Raw genomic sequence first — 19,652 nt, forward strand, 5'->3', positions numbered from 1 at the left:
CTAAATGGAAGGAAATTTGTATAACTGTAGAAAGCAGTGAAATCAAAACTACAACTTTCTGTACTTGTGAAACTTTAGAAGATTATATCAAGTACAATTCTTTTATGGCACCTATTAGTAGGATTATACAAATGTAACTTTACATGCCAATTTTTTCCCTTTCCCCTAGGTGCCAAAATTGCCAGTAGAACTGGTCATAACCAGCGTATTTTCGTAGCAGAATTCAGGCCTGACTCAGACACACAGTTTGTTTCAGTAGGAGTAAAACATGTGAGATTCTGGACCCTTGCTGGAAGAGCACTTCTCAGTAAAAAAGGACAGACAAGTTCAATAGAAGATGCACGAATGCAGACCATGCTGTCTGTTGCATTTGGAGCTGTACGTAACTTTTAGCAGATTTTTAAAAAATGCACATTTATAGAATACTAATTTGTTTATAGCTCACTAATTAAACCTTTGAGGGGATAAACCTTTGAGGGGATTGTGAGAGGTTCTAGTGGTGCTTCAGACTTCTCTGATTGAGGCTAGTTCTGTAGAGTTTAGTATAATGTGATCCTTTGGCCCCTTAGTGGTTATTTTTCAGATTAAGTCTGGAAGATGCACAGATGTGGTGTTGTATTTATCAATGCGTTATTTATCATTTATATTTGTACTTATCAGCTAATTGTGAAGTTTTTAGAACCACAAAGAGAATCATTCTTCTGTTGTATTTCCATTCGCATGATATAAGAGTTATTGGTGTAGCCAGTTTGGTGTAGTGATTAAGTGTGCGGACTCTAATCTGGAAGAACTGGGTTTGATTCCCCACTCCTCTACCTGCACCTGCTGGATGACCTTGGGCAAGCCATAGTTCTATCAGAGCTGTTCTTGAGAAAGAACAGTTTCTGTAAGAGCTCTCTTAGCCCCACCTACCTCACAAGGTGTCTGTTGTGGGGAGGGGAAGGGAAAGGAGTTTGTAAGCCACACTGAGACTCCTTTAGGTAGTGAAGGGCGGGGTATAAATCGAATCTCTTCTTCTCTTCTTAGATCCACAAGTGTGGGTTAGCATAGGCATAGAGTGACTGCACAGTGACTTTATAAGTAGCCAAGATCAAGATAGATAGCCATGTTAGTCTGTCTGTAGCAGTAGAAAAGAGTAAGAGTCCAGTAGCACCTTAAAGAATAACAAAACTACTGTTCAATTTAGATACAGCTAGAATGTGAGTCCTTCTGTCCTATATATTGGAAAGTGGAGTGATTTCAGATACCAAATGACATTAGCAGGCAAGTGACAATAGCAGGTGTGATGAAGTGATTGGATTAGATGTGATATGAAGAGAGGTAGTAGGTGTGGAGAAACCAGCATTGGTAATGAGACAGGAAACCTAAGTCTCGATTCAGTCCAGGTGGATGTATTGTCTTGAGCTTCATTATCAATTTTAATTCAGCAGTCTGTCTTTCTGATCTCCCTTTGAAATTTCTTTGTAAGATAACTGCTACTTTTAGGCTAGCAACTGAATGTCCTGGAAAGTTAAAATGTTCCCCAACTGGTTTTTAAATGTTGCAGTTTCTGATGTCAGACTTATGTTCATTAATTCTTTGTCAAAGGGACTAGCTTGTTTGTCCAGTGTAGACAATGTAAGTGGCCATCATACTGTATCTAGTCATCAGGTTCCATTCATCCAAGAGGCAGAAGCAGGGGTAGCAGGTGTTTCTTCTTTTGGATGGGTCCTTTTCCTCTTGGGACGTTCTCACTACGTTTGCATGGCAGTTTAAGGATTATAAAGCCAAAGAGGAAATATGAGGCTACTATCTTCATAAAACGGGGGGTGGGGGACACACTGGTACATAGGGAGAATTTATGGTACAAATACTATACTCCTCGTGTTTGGACAAAATAACTTCCTCAATAATAACTATTGATATGCAGAGTAAAATCAGTGTGAAAATGATAATACCATTCACTGAAACTTGTAGATAACATTTTCAAACTCAGTTACAAAATGGAAAATTCGACGGTGTAATATTATGTAACACATAACTGTCTAGTAACATTATAATTGAATCCTGAGAACAAAAAACTCAGTCTTCTAAACTAGATATTTGTTAATCATTTATACTTGCCCAAATGCTCATCCATATGATATTAAAACAGCTGAGGGCTGGCTAGTTCACATGTAATGCTGCCCAATCACGTGCAAACTCACATGTTCTTGCACCCTCTTCTTCCTGTCCTCACCAATTCCACCCTCCTTTCCCTGGTTGATGTTAACTATAGTGAAGAGTTATGCCTGTATTAAATAGTTATTACTAACAAAAGTAACATGGAAATGTCCTCAGAAGGTCCATCTTCCCTCTCTTCCATCTCACCAGGTCTGGTACTGTGTTTGAATGCCCTACTGGTACAATGAGCAGGTTAATTCTGACCATTACTGCTATTTAATAACTCCCTGATTATCCTGCAGCCCTTAACTGAAAATTCTTCATATATCTTAATCTAGAAGCTGTCTGTTTCGTGATGCCCAGATCCATCTTCTTTGCACATGGATTGGTGGACATTTTATATTGTCTTTCAAATATCATAGCTATTGTACCTTCCTTCTGCATTTATCTCCACCCCTCATACACACCCACTGTTCTTTCTAACACTTTCCTCTGCAGATGAAATAGTCTTACGAATTACTACAGTTGAATGCTGCTTCCATAGGAAACCCTAATACACAAAAGTCTGCTAACCTCTCAACTGAGGTCCAAATGTGAATTTTTTTACACTATATTAGGAACTCTCAACACTGTAAAATATGTATATTTATTCTTTTAAAAAATCTTATAATGAGCATATTCTCTCTCCCTCCCCCCTTTCAGAATAACTTGACATTTACAGGTACCATCAGTGGAGATGTGTGTGTTTGGAAAGAACATATATTGAATCGAATTGTGGCCAAAGCTCATAATGGGCCTGTGTTCGCAATGTACACAACGCTGCGAGATGGCTTAATTGTCACAGGAGGCAAGGAAAGGCCGTGAGTTCTGGCTGTATAAATATTATTGAAGTAAATTACATTAAAGTAATTCCACTTTCAAATATTTACAGTTACATTATATTGGAAGCCAAAGTCTGTTTATCCATGTTAGCTTCTCCTGCCACAGCTGTCATGGGATCCTAAATCTGGTTACAGTCAGAAAAATTCTCTACCTAACTCTGTCGAATAAGTAAAGTAGCAAACTGGCTTGCATAGCTTTCAGTCCTTTCCAGCTACTAAGATGCATGCTTATGCAGTAATTAGTGGCCCCACCTCCTTTTGACTAATACAGCATAATTTTATTTTTTATTTTTTATTTTATTTTTTATTTTTTGGATTTATATCCCTCCCTCCCCGAAGGCTCAGGGCGGCTAACAAAGAAAAAGAAAAGCCAGCCAAAGTTAAAACAGATAAAAACAATACAGTACAAAACACTAAAATGTCGGTGCTCTAGATGTCACAGAATCAGTGGTTGCAAGATGGGGGTCCGGTAAAAGTTATTAATTCCAGGCCAACAACGTACCTCCTAGCAACACAATCATCCCATCTTCATCCAGGAACGTCTCGCACCCCATTTAATATCCGCACAATTGATGGTCGAGGTGCGATGATGAGGGGTAGCGATGGTGGAATAATGGTGGTGCCGGCTCCTACTCAAAAGCCTGGCAGAAGAGCTCCGTCTAGCAGGCCCTGCAGAACTGCACAAGGTCCCGCAGGGCCTGGATCTCCTCTGGGAGCTCGTTCCACCAGGTAGGAGCCACCACTGAAAAAGCCCTGGCCCTGGTAACAGCAAATTTGATATTCCTGGGGCTTGTGATTACCAGGAGATTTTGACTCCCCAACCGTAGTGCCCTTGGCAGAACATGCGGGGAAAGGTGGTCCCTTAGGTAGACCAGACCCTGGCAATATAGGGCTTTAACGGTAAGAACCAGCACTTTGAAGCAGATCTGGTACACCATCGGCAGCCAGTGCAGCACTTTCAGCACAGGCCAGATGTGCTCCCGCCTGGCTGCTGCATTCTGCACTAGGTGCAGCTTCCGGATTTGCAACGAAGGCAGCCCCATGTAGAGAGCATTACAGTAGCCCAACCTTGAGGAGACCATTGCATGGATCACTGTTGCTAGGTCGTTGCATTTAAGGAAGGGAACCAACTTCCTAATCAGCCGACCCAGGACCTCCGTCTTTGCCAGGTTTAGTTTCAACCGGCTCAGTCTGAGCCAACCAGCCACAGCCTGCAACGCCCGATGAAGGTCATCCGGGGTGGAGTCCAACTGGCCTCCCAACATCAGATAGAGCTGGGTGTCATCTGCATATTGATGGCACCCAAGCCCACAACTCTGGGCAATCTGGGCAAGGGGGCACATATAGATGTTAAACAACATCGGGGACAGCACCGTCCCCTGAGGCACCCCACACTCAAGAGGATGCCTCCAGGATCGCCGATCCCCTATCACCACCCTTTGTCCCTGACCTTGGAGAAAAGAGGCAAAATATTGAACTTGATTCAGGTGGGCATCTGCTTCAGCATAGTCACACCAACAAGCCATTCCAGAAGAGTAATTATTCAGAATGACTGATGGTCTTTCTGAAATAATCTTGCAAAATGTTCTGATTTTTCATTTTCTTAATTCAACCAAGTATCTTACGAAGCAAAGCGTACCCTCAGTCGTGATCTTTCACACAGGAAACCATGGATTGGATTGCACAATCTGTTTGCACTGGGATCAAGGATCTTTCTCATATTGGCTTGACCCTAGCAACTTCTCATGGACCTGCAAAAGTTGATTCCCCTGGGGGGTGTGGGGCTCACATGGTCTGTTAGCCTTATGACTTGGTAGGTGGCATTGAGGAGGAGGAAGGGGGTGAAATTATCTTCTCCCCCTTCTGCAATGCCAGCTTCTCTGACTCAAGAGGCAGGAGGGAGATTCCCCCCCCCTCAGTACAGCCTCCAGACTCACATGGCTATTAGCCTACATGAGTGCCCACAAACTTGGAAGGGGCTGCTGCAGGGAGGAGAATACAGGTAAAAGACTCAGCACCTTTGGCTGTTCTTGTGTTCTTAAGGGAGCTGGATTGCAACCAAGTTTAGGATAATCTAAATACCTAAAGTCAAGGAAAGGAAAAATTGAACAAACCTGTTCTCAGTGGCTTATGTACTAGTCTTCTGTCATGTGACATGAAATTATGAAATAGCTATAAATTCGAAAGACACCTTTAACAACTGAATAATGTGAAAATGTAAAACTGCCCATAGGTATTTTTCACTGTGCAAAAATCCATGTACAATATATTGTGGGGAGCAAAACCAGGTCACTACAGTATATTTTCAGACTGCATTTTTCAGTATTCATTTATGGAGCTTAATTGTGGTATCCAATTAATTAATGGTTTAATAGATTTGTAGGCAAATCTTTGATTACCTGAGGCAATTTTACCTAATAACCCAGTCTGTAATGTTTCCTATTTTCATTAGATCCAAAGAAGGAGGTGCTGTAAAACTATGGGATCAGGAGCTGAGACGATGTCGTGCCTTCAGATTAGAGACAGGACAGATAACGGACTGCGTTCGCTCTGTATGCAGAGGCAAAGTAAGTCTTGGTCATTTTAATGTTCTCTTCTTAGGGTTTTTTCCTTGGTTTCTTTATTGAATCACTCAGTCATTTATTTTAAAACTATTGAGTGCTTTATGTTCATTCTTACTTGTTTAGTCTTTTGGGGGGGATTATATTGTCACTAACTTGCTCTTTCTGTACATGGTTATTCACAATTTATATCAATTATATCAATTTATATCATTTAGTCTTTAAAGGAATCGTGTACAATGCATAGCTCGAGGGCCTTATAGAGACGAGGAGGGCCTTCAGAGATGAGGAGAAAGGATTGGGGTGAGAGGAAAGAAGGATGGAGAGAGTCCCACTGGACTCTCATACACAAAGGAAAAAGGAAAAACAAAATGCCTGCTGATAAGTGCCTCTGAGAGCAGTCTACCTTTCAGTCACCTTCCCCAGCTCACAGTAGGCATCTGCTCCACCTTCTCTTTTCAGACTTGCCTTTGGCAGCCTATTGTCCTCTGCTTCTACAAGGAGAATAAGTACAACAGCAGTTTAAGCAAGAGATAGAATTGGGAAAGATACATCCTCCTGTCAAGGACTGGATTGTCTAGGGGCTCAGATAAAGGGACTGGGAAGAGCCAATTGCTTTGCAAGGACTTTAGGAATGAGTGCTCCACTACCGTTTCACCTTTGCAGGTGTGGGGCTTGGGAGGAAGATCTTAACTGGTACAATAGATGGTATGGGAGAAGCTTGTGCCTGGAACCATTCAGGTAGCCAGTGGAGATCATGGAGCAAAGGATGATACGATCCCTATATCTAGCCCCTGGCTGCCATATTTTGGATGCATTGAAGTGTCCAGAAAGTTTTCAAAGGCATCCCCATGTTGACTGCGTTACTGTAATCCAACCTAGATATGCTCAGAGCATGGATCACTATGACCAGATTATGCTTTTTGAGGAACAGCCATAGCTGCTTTGATCAATGGAGTCCTGAGCATTCAGTCATAGGCCAGGATCCACCAGCATCCTCACGATATGAATCTGCTCCTCTGGGGGGAGGGCAACTCCCTTTGAGACAAGCTGACTCCTCAGTCCTCAAGCAACTGTATCATTGACCGGGAGGACCTCAGTCTTGTCTGATTGAGCTTCAGTTTCCTGGCCCTCATCCAGGTACCTATTACCAGGTATCTGTTCAGGACCTTCACAAACCCATGTGAGTGAGCTGATAGGGAGAAAAAGAGCTCAGTGTTATCTGCATATTGGTGGCACCTCACCAATGGTCTCTTCCAGTGGTTTCATGTGGAAGTTAAATAGCACAGGGAACAAGATGGATCTTTTTCAGGGCTGCAGACCATAAGTGCTACAGGGCAGCAATCCCTAGTGCCACTGCCTAGAACTGGCCAGCCACATAAGAGTAGAACTACTGAAGCACACTGCCTCCCATTCCCAACCCTGCCAGCCTCTCCAGAAGGGTACCATTGTCGATGATACTGAAAGCTGCCAAGAAAATTCCACCAATAGGGATTCACTCACGCTGTCACTCTCCTAGAGAAGGTCAGGGCAACAAAGGCTGCTTCTCTTCCAAATCCACAACCAAATCTGGAGTGAAATGCTAACAAATGTTAACTTGGGTGGGGGAGTAAGCTAGCCTACTTGGAGACATGAGTTCCTTATTTGTTGTATAGCCCCATTTGCTGCAGTTAATGCTTCTTTTCACCAAATGGATTGTTGATATTATATTTTCAGACAGTAGCCATGTTGGGTCTGCAGTAGAACAGTTCAATTCAAATCCAGTAGCACCTTAGAGATGAACAAGTTTTGACTCTCAAAAGCTCTCAAAAGGTGTCCAAATTTGTATTGCATGCTTCTGACTCTGATTTTGCTGGGGTATGAGGCATCATACTAGACTACTTGGCAAAAATGGCGGTTGTTCCAAAGAATCTTAAAACTTTAATTTCTATTTCCTCAGCTAGCATAATAGACTTTGGGTGATATATACAGAGCAGTTTTTATTTTTGATGTATTACTCATTGATTTATATATAAATGCAGTTGTAAATTGTAAAATAAAATAAAATTGTTTATGGGGGGAAAAGCTTATACCCTGAAACTCTTGTTGGTCTCTAAGGTGCTACTGGACTCAAATATAATCGATATCATAATATGTTCATACTGTCTAAGTTATTAACATACTAGGAATACGGCCCGTTGTAGAAATAAATACAATGAGCTCTAGAAAGAGGCTCTGGGCGGGTGCCCTGGCCTTGGGCACTCAGTGTCAATTTGCTGTGATGACCTCAGCAGCATATAATGACACAGAGTCCACTGTTTTCTCCAGGGGAACTGATCTCTGCCATCTGAAGAGCAGCTGTAATTCTGAGTGATCTCCAGTCCTCACCTGGAGATTAGCAGCAGTGGTTTCCCAGGAGGAAATGGCTGCTTTGGAGGGTGGAGTCTATGGCATTGTAGCTGAGGTCCCACCCCTCCTCAAACCTCCCCCTCTCTAGGCTCCACCCCTCAAATCTCCTGGAATTTCCCAACCTGGAGTTGGCAACCCTATCTCCTTCCCAGTCAATCATCAACCTACCTTTATCTGCCCCTCTGACTTCACCTTTCCATCCCCCCCACCTGCAGCCTCTGCTCTGAAGCCCTGACTGCTATGTCACACAGGCTGTCATAGGAGGGAAATCTCAACAGGGTACAAGGACACCGAGTACACCACTTTCCCCAGGGGAACTGATCTCTGCCATCTGGAGAGCAGTTGTAATTCTGAGTGATCTCCAGCCCTCACCTGGAGATTGGCACCAGTGGTTCCCCAAGAGGAAAAGCACAGTCTTTCTCTGCAGTGGGGACCAAAGCAGCTTACATCATTCTCCTCTCCCCCTTTTGATCTGCACAACAACCCTATGAGGTAGGTTAGGCTAAAAGTCTGTGACTGGTCCGAAATCACCCACTCAGCTTCCACAGCAAGAACCTTGGTCTGGCGGACCCTGCTCTGAAGAGCTAACTGTATGCCACACTGGCTGTTGTATCGCCTGGTATCACAATTGAACTCCAGACAACAGATCTTTCTCTCCCCCTGGAGAAAATAACTGCTTTGGAGGGTGGACTCTATGGCATTCTATTCAGCTGAGGCCTCTCCCCTCCCCAAACCCTGGCTTCTGTAGACTTCAGCACAAAACCTACAGTTATTTCCGAACCTGGAGCTCACAACCCTAGTCAGGACTGGCCCCAATGAGTTCCCCACAATGGCCTGAAAAGGGCTTCATTCCTTTGTCTTTTCACTGACAGAACCAAGCTTGGTTGCCTAGCAACAGCCATTGAGGGAAAAGTTAGTCCCACAGGAGCCAAGCAGGAGAAGTGTCTTCGTCAGGAGAGACAGCCATTTTGGCAGCTATTCTGACAGGGAACAGTGGCAGTGGGTGTGGAAGAGAAGCGGACCCAGCATCCAGCCAATGACATGCGATTACTCTTGAGTGGCAGTTGATGGGCTGATGAAGTGCACAGCACAGCCAATGGGAGAGGTCGAAATGGTCAAGGCATTAGGAGAATTATATATATACAAGATTCTTAAGTTACTCTTCATCAATAGGTGTTATACTAATGATGTTCATTAACTTACCATTATTTCAGGGAAAAATTCTTGTTGGGACAAGGAATGCTGAAATAATAGAAGTTGGAGAGAAAAATGCAGCATGTAACATTCTAATTAATGGTCATATGGATGGGCCTATCTGGGGATTAGCAACACATCCTTCTCGTGATGTTTTCCTTTCTGCTGCAGAAGATGGGACAGTCAGACTCTGGGATATTGCTGATAAAGTAGGTGTAAAATAGTATTAAGAATAATGTATTAAGTTATAAATTAAAGAAATTAGTTGAGAAAAGGACTGAGCAAGTATGAGAGCTAAAGATAAGATACAACTTTGATTTGCTGTCTTGAATGTACATAAGTGAAAAATATTTAATCTGTGTTTCTTCTGCTTCTTCTTCTTTTTTTTTAAACTTCTCACAGAAGATGATGAACAAAGTCAGCTTGGGCCATGCAGCACGTACTGTGTCATATAGCCCAGAAGGAGACATGGTGGCTATTGGCATGAAAAATGGAGAATTTATTATCTTGTTAGTGAACTCTCTGAAAATATGGGGGAAGAAAAGGGACAGAAGATCAGCTATTCAAGACATCAGGTAAGAAATCATATTTCCCTGCTCTGTAAATCACTCTGAGACTCCGAGTGAAGGGCGGGGTATAAATCCAGCTCCTCCTTCTGATCCAAGATTTCCTAAGAAAGGTTACCCACATGTGGAACACTTTGTTGAAAGTTATTCATATGCATAGTGCATAATGGTGTTGTGCATGCACGTCCCTCAGCAATAGTCAGTCATTTCTGCTCAGGGAGAGGAGACCACTGGTGCATATGCAAGCCAGAAAGAGAGAAATGACCTGTGAAGTGACATAGAGCAAATCAGGTAACCATAAGAAATATCAGTATGTAAGTATTTGCAGCAACAGGAGAAAAAAGGTGCTATTATGAGACACCCCAAGCAGCCTGAGTAACCCAAACTAGACCAAGTTTGTCATAGCTTGGAAGCTAAGCAGTGTTGGCCCTGGTTAGTGCTTGGATGGGAGACCATTGAAGAAGACCAGGGTTGCTAGGCAGAGGCAGGCAATAACAAAATCATCTCTGTTCACCTCATGCCTTGAAAACCCCATGGGGTTGCCATAACTTGGCTGTGACTTGATGGCACACAAATTATTAAGATGCACCAAGTCAAACCTAGTCTTTCAAGTCAACAAATTACTCTTGGTGGAAAAGTTTCTCATACAGTACAAAATTAGGAAGACAAACAGATGAAATAGAAGAAAAGGTAGGAAGAGTCATATAGCATGCAGAGGGAACTATGCATCTATGGATGCAAGAAATACCTAAAATGAAACCAGACCATTAAAAGATATCAAAATCACAACAGAAAATATTTGAGTTGGAGATGTTTAAATAGAAGAGGATGAAAAACATTGGTTTGTGGGTTTTTTAAAAAAGCCTTGGTGTATACTGTGAAAAGTTTTATACTACTTCATGTAAAATAATTATAGGGACATAAAAGTTGAAAATGATAACCTGATATTTTCTGTATTTGTTCTGTGAGCAACAAACATTGACTGGAAATTGCTTATCTACTTAGGTTCAGCCCAGATTCTCATTACTTAGCAGTGGGTTCCAGTGAAAATGCAGTGGATTTTTATGACCTGACATTGGGACCTAGTCTTAACCGAGCCAGCTACTGCAAAGATATCCCTAGCTTTGTAATTCAAATGGACTTCTCTGCAGACAGCTGCTACCTTCAGGTAAATGTAGTTGCCGTATAGGTTTACGTCTGTACAATTTCCAAGATTGCATCATTTCCCATTTACCTTTTATCATATCTTAAATTTAAACAGAAATGATTATCTTAGAACAGATTTTGGTTCCAAGAATTAAAAACATCTTTATTTTATCTATAATATAATATAGCCGAAACTCTGGAACTGCCTCATCAGGGAGATCTGCCTGTTTTCCTCCATCGTTGTTCTCTACCAGCAGCTGAAATCTTTTTTGTTTGGCTTGGTGTACCCCCAATAACTGTTATTGACCCTCCTCCCTGATTGTGTGGTTTTGTGTTTATATGTTATATTGAATTTGTTTAAATATTTTAATATAATTTACTTTAAATGCTGGTCTAATGTCTCAGATGTTTTAATGTTTTGATGTTTGCCACTTTTGGGACCCTATTTGGGTGGAAAGGTAGCAACAGAAAATGCAGCAGCACAGATCCTTATGGGGACATCATACACAGCAAATATTCATTCTGTGCGATGTGAACTGCATTGGCGTCTCATGGAGTATCAGATCGGTTTCGAGGTTATGGTGTTGACCTTTATGGCCCTTAATGGTCAGGGACCTACATAACTTTGGGACCACCTCTCCTGGTATACCTCCAGAAGAGTGTTACACTTGGGAGATCAGAACTTATTGGAGGTCCCTGGCCTGAGAGATGTCTGGCTGTCCTTGACCAGAGCCAGGGCTTTCTCTGCCCTGGCTCCAACCTGGTAGAACTCTTTGCCGAGCAACATCCATACCCTGAGGGACATACTGCAGTTCCGCAGGGCATGCAAGGCAGAGATGTTCCACCAGGCGTTTGGTTGAGGACAGCGACGGCTCCGTCTTGGTACTCCCATCCCTCCCTGCCCTTTCCCCATGAGACAGTTGGCACTGACTACCATGTTTTTATTGTTTTATTTCGTTTTATTAGGATTGTAACGTCATCTTCAGCTAACCATGTTTTTATTGTTTTATTTCGTTTTAACTTGTTTTACTCTGTGTTTACATGATTATGTTGTACACCACCCTGAGCCTGGTCCCACTGCGGAGGGTGGTAGATAAATTCCAATGATGATGATGATTATGATGTTTTAAAGAAAGTAATATTTAAGATGTCTCCACAGGAGTACTTAGGAGAAAGGGTGTGTGTCAACTGGCGCATTCATGTTTGGCTGTCTGCATGGCCACCATGATTTGTGGACTTGTTCAGACCAGTGCTGTCTTGTCAAATAGCCAGCCAGTGCATAGACTGGTTTGCATAAATAGCATCACTGTTGTCATTTGGAAGCACACCTGAACCAAATCACTGCTTTTATACTTTGTGTTATGCTTCTGCATTGTTTGTAATGGAGTTTGAATTAATGTATGAAAGTGCATGGGTTTTATATTTCCTGAATGCTTTGAGGAATATTAAGCTGCCATGACAAGAGTAAAGTGAAAACTAAAGCTAAATAAGCCTAAGGTGAATGGAATAGATCACAGGGACTGGGTAAATACAAAGATTTATTGCTGGTATTGACATTAAGCCTGGTATGTATATTTTGATATTTTACTGGATTCTGCTTCTTAGCATAAGACATTCTATTAAAATGTAGAGCATTACAGATATTGGATTGGATCCAACCAGCTTTCCTGCTGGTGAAAAAGGAAGGCGAGGTCTTGAGATAATTGGTTCTGCATGAACACAAAGACATGTGAAATGGAGGCTGTAGTGATGGGAACTGGAAGAGATTAAATGAAAAATTCTGGGTCTAATCAACCTGTTGTAATGAACATTATAGGAAAGGTATGGCTCAGTGGTAAAGCATCTACTTTGCATGCATCAGGTCCCAAATTCAGTTCTGGAATCTCCAGTTAAAAGATCAGGTTGGAGTTGAATGTGAAAGTTCTCTGCCTGAGACCCTGGAGAAGCACCACCAGTCAAAACAGACATGATTGACCTTGCTAGACCAATAGTTTGACTCAGAATAAGGCAGCTTCATGTATTCAAACTATTTATTTGTTCTCAAAGGTCTCTACTGGGTCTTACAAAAGGCAGATTTATGAAGTGCCTTCAGGAAAACAGCTCCTGGATCAAGCAGTGATCGATAGAATAACATGGGCCACTTGGACCAGGTAAATCCATTCTTGCTTAGAGTTGCAAAAATATGACATACCATCTCCCACCTGAAAGAGAACTGCATAAATCTGCATAATTCTATTGTTCCCACTTTCAGTTGCCTCATACTTTACGACATACAGAAATTTCCCAAGTAAAAGAAAAAGCAGTTTGAGTTCCTATAAGTATAGCTTATACTAGCAGCGCAGTGCTCTGTTACTATAACACAAAGGATTGAGTGTGGTACTTGGTTCCACAGCAGGTGGATAGTGAGTGTGTGTGTGTGTGTGTAATGGAAATAAATAATCAAGATGGTGTCTATTTTGTCATACACTTTAGACTACACAAACTTTTATATTGCATTGTTTATGTTTAATGGAGTCCTAACAATATTCTCAAGATATGACAACTAAATGTGCTCATGTCAAAAACTTCTATTTATCCTCTGGATCAAGAATTATTTTTCAAACAGCTTCTCTTCCTACCTTTGGTTTCAGTGTTCTAGGAGATGAAGTTATTGGGATTTGGTCCAGGCATGCTGAGAAAGCCGATGTAAATTGTGCCTGTGTTTCTCACTCGGGAATCAGCCTTGTAACAGGCGATGACTTTGGCATGGTCAAGTTGTTTGACTTCCCTTGTCCGGAAAAATTTGTAAGAAACTTTTGCTTTAAAATTATGTGTGCTCTTTTGCTACTGAGTAGGAGACTGGCAGAATGCTTTCTTTTATCACTTAAAAGTAGAGTAACCTGCTTGAGCTCACATTTCCTGTTAGTAGATTGACTGTTTTCTGAAGAACAGTAGAGATAAAAGCAGAATTGCTTGAATATTCAACTCAACAGAACAATCTTGACTCCATCCAAGCAATTTGCCGTTCACCTAGGGCAAATTGCAGTTGTCCCTGGCTTAGGGAATATCCAGCAGCTGATTGTACAGGCCTACCTTTCATTCCCCCTGATTCACCATGGTTGCCCAATGGTGCTGTTTCCAGAGGAACATAGGATTAAGAGAGCAGAAGAAAGGATGTATGTGCAGGTGCAGTTGGTCCCACTGCTGGCCCTAGACTTGAAGAGTGAAGAGAGGAGCAGGGATAGCGCTGCAGTGGAGCTAGATGGAAGGCAGTAGGAAAGAGACGTTTAATGTAATTTACACATAAAAGCAGGGAAAGGATGCATTTGAAACAAGTAATGCTAACATTCAGACTTTGTTTTGTTTTAAAGGCAAAACATAAAAGATTTATGGGTCATTCAGCCCATGTGACAAATATTCGCTTTACAAGTGGAGACAGATATGTTGTCAGTGCTGGTGGAGATGACTGCAGGTATGGAAATTTTTCTGTTGGAAAGAAGAACTTTTGAGATTGTAACATAAATTGTTTTCTGCTGTTTCTGAAAGAGGAATCAGATTGCTAAAAGAACAGTAGTCATTAAAGTAACGTAGAAAAAAACAAGCAGAAGTTCTTTATTGACCACTGGCCCTGTTTGAAGTGATCTTTAAATATATTTTGGAAGTTATATTGTCCATCCCATTTTAGTTCCTTTTAAAATCCATGAACATGCAGTAACTTTTTATGTCTCCTTTACTTCTGTTTAAAATTGCAGCTTATTTGTCTGGAAATGTGTACATATGCCTCATTGAGAGACATGGAGACCTTCCAAAGAGGACATTGCATGAAATAAAGAGGCATGAGTGCCCCATGGTTGCAATGAGACATTCTCCAGTGCCCTGCATGCTTCAAAGAAATGGTGCTGATAACGACAGACAGTTGTCTGCTCGAACAACTATAGTCTATCAGAAGGATGGACAGCTGCAAATATGTTGAGTCTAGTCATGTTACAACAGTATCAGATAGCTTACATCTGTTTCCCGCTCACTGCCAGATGCTGAAACACATGGATGAGAGGAAGAAGTGGATTTTAGCTGGGTGTACAATAAGATCCTGGATTTGTAATCAAGAGACGTTCTTTCTGACCTAGTGCTGTACAATGTGTTTACTTTCAGCATGAATGTTTTCATTAGGTACTGGGAACTGATTCTCACAAAAATAGAAAACTCCTTATTTTATTACTGAAAAGAAAACCACCTTGGAGCTCTTAAACTATAGTGTTGTTGGTTTCGGGTTTTTTTGTTGTTGTTTTGTTTTTAACAAAAGTAAAGTAGATAAAATAGAAAATATTTGACTGGTCCAGCAAAGGTTTTGTCTATTTCACCAAAAACAAGCAAACAAAATCCCAAGAATGAAGTCTGTTCCTAGGCCCCGCAGAACTCTATTTTTTTAAGGCCTGGGTTGTTGTAATCATGTCCGGTGCATGCTAGTAGGCATACATGAACTGGTTCTTCAACACTAACTTAGTGTTATTCCATGTAAGCATTTAATTAGTTCTGTGAGCAGATTCTGATTTTGCTCACATTGTGAGTGCCTTGCCCAAAACCTAAAAGTCTAACTCCAGTTTTTGCCTTGTGAATAAAAATGTTCTCAGTGGAAGAGAAACGGCTGTGTTTGCTTGCAGAGCTGTGCTGGAAAAAAACACAGACTTCAGGTTGATCATTTTTAGTATTTATAAGCTGATTAAGTTCTGGGTTGGCACCAGATGCAAAAACATGATTTCGTAGCAATAGAAATTGTTAATTTTATCGTCACAGTATCACTTGGCAGATTCACGTGTATTTTGCAAATACATTTTTCTACAAATGGGTAAGACCAGTTGAAAAGTTTTTAATCTTATTCACTTGGTCATAAGCCAGTTTAAACATGCAGACATGCACATAATGCGCCATGACCACCACCTGGCTTTGTACTGAAAAATTACACAGATCAGGATGGGAGAAAGCCACATTTTTATCATTGTAGCCATATGGATTGAGAGTTTAGCCAAGTAATTAAATAGGCATTTGAGGACTATCAAATCAACATTAAATTACCTTGTTCCCTACAATGCTTCTTTAGTGCACAACTATCTGTTCTCTGCAACACAGTTTGATATGCCAGACTATTTTTTCAGCTAGTGTGATTCTATGGTATGTCCAAAAAAATTTCCCATCACCAAATAACATGTGCAATGAAGTATTTGATTATAAAGATGCATAGCAAATGCAATCTGTTTTCATTTACCCATCCCATTGGGACCAATGCCAAATGCTTCCATAATGCCCTGTTCCTCCTTTCTTTGCAAACTTTCTACCTGTAGGATTTAGATCAGCAATTAAATGATAGTTTGCATTATTTTCCGTCAAGCATTGCTTCATACTGTTAAAAGTTTTTCTCTTCATTGCACACACATGGATGGCAGTCTGAGAAGTTTAAGTCCTGAAATGGAAGGGACATGTCTTTATGCTCAGGTTGAAAGATTGATTAAAGGCACAGCTGTCACTGGAAGAGTAGCAAGAGCTGCAAAGAGACCACCAGCCATCAGATTCTAGACTGGTAATAAGACCAGCAGGCCACCAAAGGGCAAACTGATATTGCTTCTTTCCCAATGAACAATGACATTTTCAGTCATCATGTGATGAAAACTGAATTAAACTATTTTGTCAGAAGGGCCTAACTCCCCAGTAAAGACCATGGACTGTACTTTGGTACAAGAGATCTCTAGTTAGTTATTTCAAATGAACATGTTGTAAACCTCTGCTTGCCTCATCTCTGCAGCTCTCTCTGTCTTCCCATTTTCTTTTGAGATTCCGCTGGCTCTCAGGCTCCACACACTGGCCTTCTTTTCACCTCATTCCACTGGACTATTCCTCCTTCCTACCCTCATTTCCTTGTGTCTTTCTCTCTCTTTAAAAAGGGGGAGAAAGATCACGTGCATAAGGCCTTCATAGTGTTATTTTATATGCAGAGCAGAGGGATAAGAGCAAAGATAATTGCACAGTTGCTGCTGTATGTGGGGAATGCTGCTTAGAAAACCATCTGTAGAGACCTTTAGAGATGTGGCACATCCCAAAATTCTGTGTATATTACACATTACCCATTGCTAGTTATGGACACAGTCCAATTTGAAGCTAAATATATTTTTTTTACTTTGAACACTAAATCCCTATTACAAATTGGCTTTGAAAGCTGTCAGAAGTTTTGAAAGTGTCCTAGAAGATACTCAGTGAGGGTTCAGATGGTCCCGTACACATCTTGAATATATTTCTCTCTACTGAAGTATGTAACCTTTGTAGGATGAAGGGACAATGGCAGCTGCTAGGGCCTGTTATTCTAGGATACTGTAGACATGATAGCATAAGTACAAAAAATGCAGTGAAAATAGGATAATTCATACAGCAAACAGATAATATATACTGAACACACTGGTTTAGTTCACAGGCCCAGTTCCCTTTATACAAGTGCCTTTCTGAGCCATTTTCTAATACTATAGCCCTTACCTTAATAAAAATGCCCTCCTGAACAATTCTGTTTTACATATTTTGTGGAATAACATATACGTGAGAGCCTTTCTGACCACCTCAGGCAGACCATTCCACAGGGTAGGGGCAACAACAGAGAATGTACACATACAGGTAGTTGTTGATCTTGCCCATTTTTGGGGTGGCTCCTGCAGAAGGCCTTGTTCAGATGAGCAGAACTGTCATGGCAGATATGAGAGCTCAAGGCCATGAAGGGCCAAGTGTGGCCGAGAGTACGCATCTTGAGTCAGCAACTGATTCACGATGGCTACCAAGAGCTGTCCATGGATGCAAACTGGCATCTCTCTTTATGCTTGAAAGCCTTTGTGTAAAAAATAGAACTAAAACTAGGTAGACTTTAAACCAGAAATAATTAAGATGACCACCTTATTGATAGCATTCAACCTATTAGCGTTCCTAAAGCTAAGCCACTGGTTGCCTACAACCAGTCACTGCGTTGTCTAGCTAGTACTCTGAGAGGATCCTAAAGTTAGGTGACTGCAGATGGTGGCAGCTCTATACCAAAGAGGAGACTGATTCTATCCGTTTGGTGGTGGAGAGTCCTTGACACCATTCCTAGACTAGCACTAGTTTCACATCTGCCTGATGGGCATGAGATGCTGTCCTCTGTCCCAAGGACTCACGGACCCCAAGGGGTCACCTGCACCCATTTAAGGAAGGGTGGTGTAAGCTACGATTTTTGATCTAGGTAACTCTATGAACAATTTAGTTCCAAACTGACTTCCCTCAACTTGGATGCATAACCCCTTTTATCAATCCAAGTGTTCCCTGTATCCAGTTATCAGGAAGAAAAAGTACTCATTTTAACACTTTTACTATGTGCCATATTTTTCCTTATGCAGGGCAGGTGGATCCAGGTGGGCAGCCGTGTTGGTCTGAAGCAGTAGAACAAACTTTGAGTACAGTGGGGCACCTGTAAGACCAGCAAGGGTTTATTCAAGGTGTGAGCGTCTGTGTGCACGCACACTTCCTCAGACACATTGGAATGGAGGTTAACAGTTCACACATATAGACAGATGCCTCTACATAGGTGAACAGCAAATTAGCATACAACTTCATGAAGACTTGTTCCTGAGTTATGATTCATACAGGCTGGTGGACCAGGCATGGGGGCATCTAAGATATCCTGAGTGGAAATGAAAGTTTGTTAGAAAGAGATCTCCTACCCTTACAAACAGTACAGTCTGTGGAATATACAATTTTCTCTGCTGCAGAGACTAGGAGGACCAGGCTGAGAACAAGCCTGTCCAATACTTTCTTTTCCCCTGGCAGCTCTTGGTGTCTGGCTGGGGAGGCATACATCATTCTTCCAAGAACCATTGTTTCGGGGGAACCATGTGTGCTAAGAACAGCTTGACTCTATCCTATACATTATTTGGAAATATGGTACACTTTGTAAGGATACATTTTAGCTAGTGGCAAAAGTAACAGCAGCTAGTTTAGGAGCACATGTCTTCATGGATTCTCTATCTAGAACATTAACCAACATTATTTTTCCCCCAATAAAAACAAGATACAGAAAATGTTAAATACAGAGATATTCCATTATTAAGGTTGCCCTCAAGAAAGAATCTGATCTGGAGCTCTAATTCACTTGGTTTCAGCATAAAGACCCTAGTTGCAGAAAGTCTGTATCAAAGTGTGTGGAGCACAGAATTTACCTTTCCCTCCATGTGTGACTGCTAGTTGCAAAATCATAGAGTGCAGCATAACTTGCAATTGGTGAATGTTCTGAGAATTCTGTGAGCTAGCTCTTAAACCCAAAAACCACTGCATGAAATCTTGCACAGCTTGAATGATTTTGTTCCACTTTCTTTCTGAAAAGCCTTGGTGCTGTCAAATAATTTCTACACTTCTAAGTGATTTCCTTTTCCTGCAAAGATTCTGGCATGTTATCATTCATTTACAAACTTGGGGGCAGCTACTATAATTTAAATAATCTGCTAGTTAAATGGAAAGCTTCATCTAGCTACTGGTTAGGTTGGTTCTTAAATACAGTTCCCTGATGAGGGTTAATTGAATTTTTCATTTGCAAGCAAAATGACATTTTAGGTGCACTTTTATATAAATATGAATCTCCATTAGGACAAAAGGACCATCCAGATGCTTACTGGAAACATCATCATACACTGTAACTGACTTGTCCTGACCACATGAACTGGGTACCCACTATGTGGTTTTTCTAACCAGGGGAGAAAACGGCTTTGACAGCTGTCACTGAATAGTATTTTGGC

At 41.4% G+C, this 19,652-nt stretch overlaps 1 protein-coding gene across 1 annotated transcript in view; it reads left to right on the top strand.

Annotated features, from left to right (window-relative positions):
• Positions 1 to 14,646, top strand: part of EML5 (echinoderm microtubule associated protein like 5) — a 136,937-nt gene extending 122,291 nt beyond the window's left edge. The window contains exons 36-45 of the mRNA XM_015426624.1: positions 170 to 378; positions 2,845 to 3,002; positions 5,476 to 5,590; positions 9,187 to 9,375; positions 9,569 to 9,741; positions 10,738 to 10,900; positions 12,925 to 13,028; positions 13,509 to 13,662; positions 14,229 to 14,329; positions 14,610 to 14,646. Of these exons, the coding sequence (XP_015282110.1) occupies positions 170 to 378; positions 2,845 to 3,002; positions 5,476 to 5,590; positions 9,187 to 9,375; positions 9,569 to 9,741; positions 10,738 to 10,900; positions 12,925 to 13,028; positions 13,509 to 13,662; positions 14,229 to 14,329; positions 14,610 to 14,646 (1,403 nt within the window). The remainder of the gene's footprint in view (positions 1 to 169; positions 379 to 2,844; positions 3,003 to 5,475; positions 5,591 to 9,186; positions 9,376 to 9,568; positions 9,742 to 10,737; positions 10,901 to 12,924; positions 13,029 to 13,508; positions 13,663 to 14,228; positions 14,330 to 14,609) is intronic.
• Positions 14,647 to 19,652: the final 5,006 nt, after the last annotated feature.

This window comes from Gekko japonicus, unplaced genomic scaffold, assembly GCF_001447785.1.
Source record: "Gekko japonicus isolate JY-2015 unplaced genomic scaffold, Gekko_japonicus_V1.1 scaffold198, whole genome shotgun sequence".
Taxonomy (NCBI): Eukaryota; Metazoa; Chordata; class Lepidosauria; order Squamata; family Gekkonidae; genus Gekko; species Gekko japonicus.